General features: G+C 55.7%; 1 protein-coding gene across 1 annotated transcript; it reads right to left on the reverse strand.

Annotated features, from left to right (window-relative positions):
* Nucleotides 1–11616: 11616 nt before the first annotated feature.
* On the reverse strand, nucleotides 11617–12555 carry LOC150048998 (olfactory receptor 6B2-like). The gene has a single exon (XM_090354434.1). The coding sequence runs from the start codon at nucleotides 12553–12555 to the stop codon at nucleotides 11617–11619; it is 939 nt and encodes a 312-aa protein (XP_090210560.1).
* Between the last annotated feature and the right edge of the window lie 361 nt (nucleotides 12556–12916).

Below are 12916 nucleotides of genomic sequence, written 5' to 3' on the forward strand. Positions count from 1 at the left end.
CAGAGGAAGCACACAGGACAGGACCGGGCCACTGCTGGAAATGAGGCAGGATGCAGCACAAAGACCAGCTGTGAATTTAGGGACACATGCTGGTCCACAGCCAGCTGGGTGGACTTTGGGATCGCAGTGGGCACAGACGCAGAGGAGGCCACGAGTGCCCATAGCTCAAGCCTGTGGCTGCCTGCAAGTCAGGCAGCCAGCCTCTGCATGAGGTCAGGCTTCCAGCCAGCGGGAGGGGCAGTCCCCAGACCGAAGACTGAGGGGTGGAGAAGGCTGCAGGAAGCCACAGGATGAGAGAAGGGAGGAGCTGCTCCCTTGATCCAGGGCTGCTGGGCACTTTGCCCTGTGCAGTAAACAGCAGACATCTGCCAGCTCACAGCTGGAGGGGGTCCCTGCTGAATCCCGGGTTAGAGGAAGACTTGGGGCCTGTGAGGGCCCCGCCGGCCCTGGAGGACTGCAGGCAGGACAAAGCAGGGGCAGAAAATCTATATGAGTCCTATAAGCTGGCGCACTCTGGCACAGCGACAGAAATTGGCCAGGGGCTTGTCACATAGCCACAGCGGAGTGACACCCTGTGGACAGCCTGGTGGCTGTCCCGACACTGTGTTCAGGCCTCAGGTGCCAGCATCTCTGATCCTTCTCCCTTGCCCTCTGTGTGCCGCCCAGCTGGCTGCCCTCTGTTCAAGCCACACGCCTCTCTGCTTCAGCTGCACACCCTCGGGCCCTGCTCCTGGCCGGGCCTGGACTCGGGGCCCCTGCTGGCCTCCTGCCACTGCTGAGTGACTCCAGCATCTCACCCACTCTCGGGGCCTCTCCCCCACAGTGCAGGCCCCTTTGCCACATGCTGAGGAGGAGAGGGACACGAACGGCTTCCAGCAAGGCCTTCGTGGGTGCTTGCCACCTGAGTGTGTGGTGGCTGGCCAGGGGGAGGGGGAGCTCAGGCGAGAGCGCTGCCTAGAGTTCCACAGGCAGCAGTCTGCTCTGCACGGGGCAGGGACGTTACCCAGAGTGCAAGGGCCCAAGGGCCCGGCAGACAGCAGCAGTCAGGACCTCACTGGAAGGGAAGGATCTAGGGAGAGGCAACACTCTGACATGGGAGCCCCCAGACTCGGGATTTCAGAGCCTGTCCGGAAGGCCTCTCCTCTCCTTGCTGGCTGCCTCAGCCATGGAGCCTGACTTCCTGAGGCCCTCTCCAGTTCCACTAATTTCTATCCTCCTTGTTTGTGCACACCGAATCCAGCAATGGTGTTGTTAAGAAAGACAGTAAAGGTCAAGAGTTTGACCTAGTGGTAGACGCTTGCCTAGCATGCACTAAGCCCTGGGTTCGATTCCCCGGTACCACATACACAGAAAAAGCCAGAGGTGGTGCTGTGGCTCAAATGGTAGAGCACTGGCCTTGAGAAAACCCAAGGACAGTGTTCAGGCCCTGAGCTCAAGCCCAGGACTGGCAAAAAAAAGGCAAGGAAAAGCAGAAGGAAGGAAGGAAAGAAGGAAGGAGGGAGGGAGAGAGGAAGGAAAGACGGCAAAGAGTACAGAGACAGGGGAAGAGAGGCCGGGTCAGCCCCGGGAGAAGCTGGACAGGAGTGCCCCAGCCCCAGAGCCCTCCAGCCCCTGGAGGGTGTGAGCAAGCGGCTCAGCCACTTTGACCTGGAGCCGCTGGCCTCCAAACCATGCAGAGACATTGCTTGTCCTCAGCCCTGAACTGTGGGAACAGCCAAGGACATGGAAGGGGAGGTGGCGGAGAGAGGAGGGAGGCTGACAGCCGGGGGCTCAGGTGTGCGGTCCCTGCACAGTGAGGATCAGAACGGGGACAGTGCTGTGAGGGGCCTGTCCCCTGCCAGCCTGCCGCCATGAGCTCTGATGCCTGCTCTCTACCTGGACTCAGACCTGAGCCTCTCTGGGGAGGCAGCATGCTCTGCTCTGCTGTGTGCAGCGAGCATGCTGGGGGGGGGGGGGGGCGCCGTCAAACGTGCGTGCAGAACGCACCCAGAAGCCCACCCTCAGCGCAGCGCTGCTGGATGCGTGATCTACACAGTGCCACCAGCATGTCTGTGCTCGTACACTACACAAAGACGTGTGAAAGCGCGGCACGTCTAGCCGTGAGGGACGTGTGTGGAGGACCGGTGAGCCGCCCCGGGTCTCCCAGGGCTGTGGTCTCCCCAGCCCGCGGAGAGGCCTGTGGGGTGGGGTCCCTATTGTGACCCACGGACTTAACATGCAAGGTCACAGCAAGGGAAGTCCACTGCCTGGTGGACACTGCTGGCCCTACCTGGGGTCTCGAGGCCTTGCTTCCAGAGCTGCAGCCCCTGTAGACGCGGGGTGACGTGGTGCCTTCTGCCTGTCCGGTGACACCTGGCTGCAGGTTCTTGAGAGGTGGGTTCCCTTGGGCCCTGAAGGGGAAGGGCTGTGGTTCTGCTGCAGCACGGGGTCTCCAGGGCCCAATTACCCCTCCTGCTGCTGAAGCTGCCCATGCTGCAATGCCCAGGGTGAGTTCCTCCAGGGCCTGCTGCCCGCACACAGCTGCCCCAAACAGTAGCTGGCCTGTGGAGCCCGCGGCCCTTGCTGGGGGCTTCCCGCCTGCCTTGATGGCCAGCTGTGGAGATACCCACTGGAGGACAGCTGTCCTCAGTCACCTGGTGACCCCACTCTCAGCAAGGGTCACAGGAGCGCCGGTGCAGGGCCAGGTCAGGTGCCTGCAGGACATGGGAGGGAGGCGGCAGGAGGGGGTCAGGGAAGTACTGGAGTACCCCAGTGAGCCAGGCTGCACCAGTGGAATACTTACTGTGGTGACCCACGTGACACAGAGTCCCTGAGATGACCCACATGGCACAGACTCCCTGAGATGACACAGAGGACACAGAGTCCCTGAGATGACACAGAGGACACAGAGTCCCTGAGATGGCACACATGACACAGAATCCCTGAGATGACACAGAGTCTCTGAGATGACACACAGGACACAGACTCCCTGAGATGCCACAGAATCCCTGAGATGACACAGAGTCCCCATGATGACACACATGACACAGAATCCCTGAGATGACACAGAGTCCCTGAGATGACACAGAATCCCTGTAATGACACAGAGTCCCTGAGATGACACAGAGGACACAGAGTCCCTGCGATGACACAGAGGACACAGAGTCCCTGAGATGACACACATGACACAGAATCCCTGAGATGACACAGAGTCCCTGAGATGACACACATGACACAGAGTCCCTGAGATGACACACATGACACAGAGTCCCTGAGATGACACAGAGTCCCCGAGATGACACACATGACACAGAATCCCTGAGATGACACAGAGTCCCCGTGATGACACACATGACACAGACTCCCTGAGATGACACAGAGTCCCTGAGATGACACACATGACACAGACTCCCTGAGATGACACAGAGTCCCCGAGATGACACACATGACACAGACTCCCTGAGATGACACAGAGTCCCCGAGATGACACACATGACACAGACTCCCTGAGATGACACAGAGTCCCTGAGATGACACACAGGACACAAACTCCCTGAGATGACACAGAGTCCCCGTGATGACACACATGACACAGACTCCCTGAGATGACACGGAGTCCCTGAGATGACACAGAATCCCTGTAATGACACAGAGTCCCTGAGATGACACAGAGGACACAGAGTCCCTGCGATGACACAGAGGACACAGAGTCCCTGAGATGACACACATGACACAGAATCCCTGAGATGACACAGAGTCCCTGAGATGACACACATGACACAGAATCCCTGAGATGACACAGAGTCCCTGAGATGACACACATGACACAGAGTCCCTGAGATGACACACATGACACAGAGTCCCTGAGATGACACAGAGTCCCCGAGATGACACACATGACACAGAATCCCTGAGATGACACAGAGTCCCCGTGATGACACACATGACACAGACTCCCTGAGATGACACAGAGTCCCCGAGATGACACAGAGTCCCTGAGATGACACAGAGGACACAGAGTCCCTGCGATGACACAGAGGACACAGAGTCCCTGAGATGACACACATGACACAGACTCCCTGAGATGACACAGAGTCCCTGAGATGACACACATGACACAGACTCCCTGAGATGACACAGAGTCCCCGAGATGACACACATGACACAGACTCCCTGAGATGACACAGAGTCCCCGAGATGACACACATGACACAGACTCCCTGAGATGACACGGAGTCCCTGAGATGACACAGAATCCCTGTAATGACACAGAGTCCCTGAGATGACACAGAGGACACAGAGTCCCTGCGATGACACAGAGGACACAGAGTCCCTGCGATGACACAGAGGACACAGAGTCCCTGAGATGACACACATGACACAGAATCCCTGAGATGACACAGAGTCCCCGTGATGACACACATGACACAGACTCCCTGAGATGACACAGAGTCCCTGAGATGACACAGAGTCCCCGAGATGACACACATGACACAGAATCCCTGAGATGACACACATGACACAGACTCCCTGAGATGACACAGAGTCCCTGAGATGACACACATGACACAGAGTCCCTGAGATGACACAGAATCCCTGAGATGACACAGAGTCCCTGAGATGACACACATGACACAGAGTCCCTGAGATGACACACATGACACAGACTCCCTGAGATGACACAGAATCCCTGAGATGACACAGAGTCCCCGAGATGACACACATGACACAGAATCCCTGAGATGACACAGAGTCCCTGAGATGACACAGAATCCCTGTAATGACACAGAGTCCCTGAGATGACACAGAGTCCCTGAGATGACACAGAGTCCCCGAGATGACACACATGACACAGAATCCCTGAGATGACACAGAGTCCCTGAGATGACACAGAATCCCTGTAATGACACAGAATCCCTGAGATGACACAGAGTCCCTGAGATGACACAGAATCCCTGTAATGACACAGACTCCCTGAGATGACACAGAGTCCCTGAGATGACACACATGACACAGAGTCCCTGAGATGACACAGAATCCCTGAGATGACACAGAGTCCCCGTGATGACACACATGACACAGACTCCCTGAGATGACACAGAGTCCCCGAGATGACACACATGACACAGACTCCCTGAGATGACACAGAGTCCCTGAGATGACACACATGACACAAACTCCCTGAGATGACACAGAGTCCCCGTGATGACACACATGACACAGACTCCCTGAGATGACACAGAGTCCCTGAGATGACACAGAATCCCTGTAATGACACAGAGTCCCTGAGATGACCCACATGACACAGAGTCCCTGAGATGACACAGAATCCCTGAGATGACACAGAGTCCCTGAGATGACACACATGACACAGAGTCCCCGTGATGACACACATGACACAGACTCCCTGAGATGACACAGAGTCCCTGAGATGACACACATGACACAGACTCCCTGAGATGACACAGAGTCCCCGAGATGACACACATGACACAGACTCCCTGAGATGACACAGAGTCCCCGAGATGACACACATGACACAGACTCCCTGAGATGACACGGAGTCCCTGAGATGACACAGAATCCCTGTAATGACACAGAGTCCCTGAGATGACACAGAGGACACAGAGTCCCTGCGATGACACAGAGGACACAGAGTCCCTGCGATGACACAGAGGACACAGAGTCCCTGAGATGACACACATGACACAGAATCCCTGAGATGACACAGAGTCCCCGTGATGACACACATGACACAGACTCCCTGAGATGACACAGAGTCCCTGAGATGACACAGAGTCCCCGAGATGACACACATGACACAGAATCCCTGAGATGACACACATGACACAGACTCCCTGAGATGACACAGAGTCCCTGAGATGACACACATGACACAGAGTCCCTGAGATGACACAGAATCCCTGAGATGACACAGAGTCCCTGAGATGACACACATGACACAGAGTCCCTGAGATGACACACATGACACAGACTCCCTGAGATGACACAGAATCCCTGAGATGACACAGAGTCCCCGAGATGACACACATGACACAGAATCCCTGAGATGACACAGAGTCCCTGAGATGACACAGAATCCCTGTAATGACACAGAGTCCCTGAGATGACACAGAGTCCCTGAGATGACACAGAGTCCCCGAGATGACACATATGACACAGAATCCCTGAGATGACACAGAGTCCCTGAGATGACACAGAATCCCTGTAATGACACAGAATCCCTGAGATGACACAGAGTCCCTGAGATGACACAGAATCCCTGTAATGACACAGACTCCCTGAGATGACACAGAGTCCCTGAGATGACACACATGACACAGAGTCCCTGAGATGACACAGAATCCCTGAGATGACACAGAGTCCCCGTGATGACACACATGACACAGACTCCCTGAGATGACACAGAGTCCCCGAGATGACACACATGACACAGACTCCCTGAGATGACACAGAGTCCCTGAGATGACACACATGACACAAACTCCCTGAGATGACACAGAGTCCCCGTGATGACACACATGACACAGACTCCCTGAGATGACACAGAGTCCCTGAGATGACACAGAATCCCTGTAATGACACAGAGTCCCTGAGATGACCCACATGACACAGAGTCCCTGAGATGACACAGAATCCCTGAGATGACACAGAGTCCCTGAGATGACACACATGACACAGAGTCCCCGTGATGACACACATGACACAGACTCCCTGAGATGACACAGAGTCCCTGAGATGACACACATGACACAGAGTCCCTGAGATGACACAGAATCCCTGTAATGACACAGAGTCCCTGAGATGACACACATGACACAGAATCCCTGAGATGACACAGAGTCCCCGTGATGACACACATGACACAGACTCCCTGAGATGACACAGAGTCCCCGTGATGACACACATGACACAGACTCCCTGAGATGACACAGAGTCCCTGAGATGACACACATGACACAGAGCCCCTGAGATGACACAGAGTCCCTGAGATGACACACATGACACAGAATCCCTATAATGACACAGAGTCCCTGAGATGACACACATGACACAGACTCCCTGAGATGACACAGAGTCCCTGAGATGACACAGAGTCCCTGAGATGACACAGAGTCCCTGAGATGACACACATGACACAGATTCCCTGAGATGACACAGACTCCCTGCCTGAGATGACACAGAGTCCCTGAGATGACACACATGACACAGAGCCCCTGAGATGACACAGAGTCCCTGAGATGACACACATGACACAGAGTCCCTGAGATGACACACATGACACAAAGTCCCTGAGATGACACAGAGTCCCTGAGATGACACACATGACGCAAAGTCCCTGAGATGACACAGAGTCCCTGAGATGACACACATGACGCAAAGTCCCTGAGATGACACAGAATCCCTGAGATGACACAGAGTCCCTGAGATGACACACATGACGCAAAGTCCCTGAGATGACACACATGACACAGACTCCCTGAGATGACACAGAGTCCCTGAGATGACACACATGGCCAGAGGCCCGCTGGATACACTGGAACCAGTACTGACTATTAAGTAGGAAAGTGAAGACAGCTTCCACTGAGAAAAGACACCCGTACCCTTCTGTGGGGCTCACGGGGACGCGATGGGGATACCGGGGCTTGGAAATCAACTTGAAAATGGGAAGGACCGCTTGACTTTGCAGTCAGCCACATCTCCTCTAGGGACACTCAGACACGCGGAGGGTCCCTCTGAAAGGCGATGCCCGCACACGGCCACAGAATCACAGGATGGATTTCCTCTCTGCTTGTCTCCATCTTGAGTTGGGCACAGAGCAAGCCAAACGTTGCGTGTCTTTCTTCCCTGGTGTTGTTACCATGGGAAGCTCAGTTCGAAAGGTGACAGGTACCCCCAGCTCTCTAGACGGAGCACCAAATATGTGCAGAACACTTCTCACGAGAAAGGAGCCACTGCGTCCACAAGGGGCCAGTCACTGCTGATTTCCACCACCCTTAGTGGCGGCCGGCAAGCGTGGGTTTGGTGAGGGTTTCAAGTCTGTGTGCTGTCTCGTAGGCACCATGCTAACAGCATGGCAGGCTAGCTCGTTGGCCAGGCCCTTTGACAGGGACCTTGACGCCTAGTGGCTGACCCACGCGAGGGAGCCCTGCAGACAGCCAGTGGGCTCACATGCGCTCAACTGCCAGCATTACCAGAACTTGACGCCTCCCGAGTGGCACTGGTGCGGCTGTGTGGGCTCTGGTTAAGGAAGGCGCTCCAGCCCCTGGCCTTATCCTGCCCAGAGTCACCAGGTGCGCTGGCCAGCTTGGACCTAAATGCCGACGTGCGCCAGCGTCCGTCCAACTAGGGGACGGTCTCGGGATCAGAGCAGCAAGAACACAGTCATGCCACTGGCCTGGTATGCAGATGTCCAACTCCACACAGCCCAAATAAACACTGGGACATCACTGCTCAGGCTTCGGCCACTCTGTGAACACGAGAGGCTTGACCCGGGGACAGGGCATTGCTAAGATAAACGTGGCCCAAAGATGCCTCATGTTTGAATACTTGAATTTTCACCCAGTGAACAGAAGCTGAACTTGGTGACAAACTCACAGAAAGACTAACACAGAAGTATATATTGCAGCAACTAGCTGAGTCTCCACCCGTTCCGGCCAGTGCCACACAGCTGAGCATTCAAACCATGTCCAGATGAGGAAACTGTCAAACGGTTCCCAGGGCCTCACTCCCACCCTCTTCCACGGGTTCCACAGATGTCCTCCAATCACATTCTAACTGCAATTTCTCTGGACCTGTTCTGGACCCGAAGGCTACCTCATCTGTAAATGATTTTTTGCTCAATTAAACTCTGATCATCTCAGAGCTGGGTACATGGCCTAGAGGTAAAGTGCTTGCCTAGCATGCACCACACCCTGGGTTCAATTCCTTGGTACCACATACACAGAAAAAGTCAGAAGTGGTGCTGTGGTTCAAGTGGTACAGCGCTAGGTTTGAGAAAGCCCAAGGACAATGCCCAGGCCCTGAGTTCAAGCCCAGGACTAGGAAAATAAAACTGATCATTCTGATTTGTCACATGTGTCTTTTTAATCGATCTGAACCAGTCCTGCTTTTCTCTTCATTAATGCTAAGGCAGATACTAAATTTCTGATCACAGATGTTAATCCAGTGGTCTACATCAAACTCTCGAAACCCCATACTCGGAACCCTGCCCTTTCCCGCAGTGCCATGCAGCTTCCCTGGGGCCTCACTGCAGCTCTTGTGCTGGACAGCATTTCATGATGGGGGTCGTCTCCTGTGGACTTCTCTGTCAAGACCGCTCACTTGGGTCAGGCTGGCGTCTCCATTTTCAGGCCTGCCAGAAAACCATGCAGACCTCCAGGCACCAAGAAAAGCTTATTGCCGGCAAAGGAATGGGCAAGGCCCCTTCTCACAAAAGAGAAGAAGCCCCTGCTTCCTGCCCAGTCAGTGTCTGAGGTGACGTTTGTAGCCTAGAGGGTTTGGCGGGGGGGGAGGGGGGGGGGCTATGGAGGGGGCTATGGCGTGGACGTGCGGCCCAGGCCAGGTTAGGGTTTACAGCAGCCGCCCAGGTAGCAGATAAGGTGTTGCAGCTGCCAGCCTGAAGGTCACCTTCAGGGGTCCTGTTGCCTCACATGGCTGTGACTTCCCCAGTGCAGGGCCATCTTAAGGGGAAGGGGAAGGAGGCCGATTGTTTGGCAGCACCAAATGGGCCTACTGACAAGCTCTCTGGGAAAGGTGCCTGCCAGGTCCTGGGAGAGGACCAAAAGCTGTGGGAAGGAGGCCACTGGCCCCACAGTGGCCCAGACGCGTCAGCCTCCCTTCGCTGGGCTCTTGCTCTTGACAAGGGCTGCCCAGGGTTTGTCCCCATCCGCAGGTCTGGAAGCTCTCCCCAATCCCCTGTCTTCCTCGCCCTGCCCCTAGAGAGTCCTCGAATGGGTCCTAGCGACCCCATCCCATAGCCAGGTACACTGCTCCACCCAGGGCAGCCCGACAGCCTCTCCCGGCTCCCTGCTTCCTACTGGGCATCTGCCCTTCTCCACACACACACCTGTATACTGCGCTGTGGAAGTCAGGGATCCAAGCAGACTCCAGCCTCACCATTACACAGCCTGCCCACCACACTGTGACCTGGGGGCCTCTTCCTGCTGCAGCCAGCGGCCGCTCAGCCTCCAATCTCAGCTGCCCCTTGGAGTCTCCCCCTGGGTGAAACCAGGCTCCATCAGCAACAGCATCTCCAAGCTCTGAGGGATTCATGCTGCCCCTGTGTCTGAGTCAGGGCCTCTGGTTCGGGCCTCTAGTCAGGGACTGTGCAGAGCTTCCTTCTCCATCCTTTACATGAAGAACTCTGGTTTCTGTGTTATGGTGAGAATATCCAGGTATCTCCTCATTGGTATGATTGTTTACCTTCTTTGCCCTTGTCCACCAGCCAGACCTACGAGTTGGTCAGGTCACCACCTTCTAGGGTCCCACAGAGGACAGGACCAATGCGATCCCACCTGTCTGGGCATCTGCGTGCATTACAGGCAAGCAAGGCTACCAGCCCGAACAGTAATAACAGACTTTATTCCTTCTCAGTAGCTGACTGCCTGAGGGCAGGGTGTCATACAGGCTGTGGACCAGGGTGGAGGTACAAGCTGGCTTTCCCCAGGACTGTCACAGATCCTGACGTGTGGATTTAAAAACAAGTCCAGCCAAATGCCAGAGGCTCACGCCTGTCATCCTAGTTATTCAGAAGGCTGAGAGCTCGGGATCTTGGCCAAAGACCAGCCTGAGCGGGAAGGTCTGTAAGACTCATCTCCAGTTAACCTGCAAAAGGCTGGAGGTGGAGCTAGGGTCAAGTGGTGGGGCACTAGCCTTGAGCCGAAATAAAATCACACACTGTCCCAATTCCCAGCACAGCTCGCAGGGGGCCTCTCGGAGCTCATTTCTACCTGTTCTAGTCTTTGAACACACGGGAGCTCACTGCGAATGGTAAGACTCACATAACTGGCACATTACACTCTCCGTAAATGTGCTTGGTCATTACTTTGTTGTTGTTGGTTGTGGGGCTTGAGCTCTGGGCCTGGGCGCTGTCCCTGAGCTCTTCAGCTCAAGGCTACCACCCTACCCCTTGAACCACAGCACCACTTCCTGTGCTTGGTAGTTTTCTTTTGTTTGTTTGTTTGTTTGTTTGCCAGTCCTGGGCTTGAGCTCAGGGCCTGAGCTCTCTACCACTTGAGCCTCAGCACCACTTCCGGCTTTTTTCTATGTATGTGGTACCGAGGAATCGAACCCGGGTCTTCATGCATGCTAGGCAAGCATTTTAACCACTAGGCCAAACTCCTGGACTGTGCTTGGTAGTTTTAAGGGTGAGGAAAATGCAATACACTTTGAGAATCCCTGCTTTACCCAGATGAAAGCAATAAAACAATGTCATGATCAGACCAACCATGCCTGAGACGCCGACCTCCAGGACTGAAGGAGGAAAAGAGATGAGAAAGGAATTTTTTAGTTAAGTTCCACATGCTACAGCAGTGCAAAGAACTCCATGTCCAGCTGCAGGAGTGAAGCTGTGGAATCCCAGACACGTCCAGATGAAGTCGCAGGGCACGCTCCCTATGGCATGGGGTGACTCAGGCCTAGAAACTTCCGCAAGGCTTCCTTGAACTCTGCGTTCCTCAGGCAGTAGATCAGGGGGTTGAGGATGGGCGTGAGGACCGTGTACACCGCAGAGATGAGCTTGTTGGAGCTGCGTGAGTCGATGGCCTGGGGACGGACGTACATGAAGATCATGGCCGTGTAGAAGATGGTGACGACGGTGAGGTGGGAGGCGCAGGTGGAGAAGGCTCTCCAGCGGCCCGTGGCCGAGGGGATTCGCAGCACCGCCAGCGTGATGTGGCCGTAGGACAGGACGGTGGCCACGAGCGAGAACACGAGGATCACGAAGGCCAGGACAAAGTCCACCAGCTCGGCCGTGGAGAAGGCCGTGCAGGCCAGCTTGAGGATGGGGGACACGTCACAGAAGAAGTGGTTCAGGACATTGGAGCCACAGAACGTGGCGCTGGAGATGAAGTAGACCTTGACCGCGGAGATGCTGAAGCCGCTGGCAAAGGAGAAGGCCACCAGCCGGACACACTGCCCCATGGTAATGATGGTCTGGTAGCGCAGGGGGTGGCAGATGGCCACGTAGCGGTCATAGGCCATGGAGGCCAGGAGCACACACTCGGTGCACACCAGGGAGCTGAAGAAGTAGAGCTGGGTCATGCAGCCGACAAAAGAAATGTGTCTGTGCTGCAGGAGGAAGCCGTCCAGCATCTTGGGGAGGATGTCTGACACATACCAGACCTCCAGGAAGGACAGGGAGCCCAGGAAGCAGTACATGGGCCTGTGCAGGGAGGCGCTGCCCCACACAGTGAGGATGATGGTCAGGTTCTCCACCAGCACGAAGAGGTAGGCCAGCAGGAAGAGGAGGAAGAGCAGGAGCTGCAGCCCGGGGCCCGTGGGGAAGCCCAGCAGGACGAAGGCGCTGACCTGGGTGGCGTTCTCCCCCCTCATCCCTCCGTGCCTGCAGACGGCTCACAGGAAAGGGCCGCTGATGGGGAGCAGGCAGAGCCGGGGGCCTGCGGGAGCGCGACGCTCAGATGGCTCCCCTGGCTGTCTCCAAGAGGAGAGGGGAGGTCCCTCTCCACGGTGGCCTCAGGGCTTGGCGTTTGGCATCAGCTGGTGTAGGTTCCTGCTCACTCTGCGATTGGCATCTGTAAGAGGGTGTCCACAGTGAGGGTACGCTGGTTCCTTGTCCCCAGGGACTGCCAGGACGCCCAGGTCTCTGTACACCTGCTCCTCCTGGCGGCAGGACACCCTGGCTCTCTGCACCTCGCTCCTCCTCGCGGCAGGATGTCCGGGCTGGGTGCCTTTT

This window comes from Megascapheus bottae, chromosome 21 (assembly GCF_031878675.1).
Source record: "Megascapheus bottae isolate mThoBot1 chromosome 21, mThoBot2.hap1, whole genome shotgun sequence".
In the NCBI taxonomy this organism is placed as follows: Eukaryota; Metazoa; Chordata; class Mammalia; order Rodentia; family Geomyidae; genus Megascapheus; species Megascapheus bottae.

Coding starts and splice junctions, on each gene's coding strand:
- LOC150048998 (XM_090354434.1), bottom strand. CDS start 12,555: ATGAGGGGGGAGAACGCCACCCAGGTCAGCGCCTTCGTCCTGCTGGGC.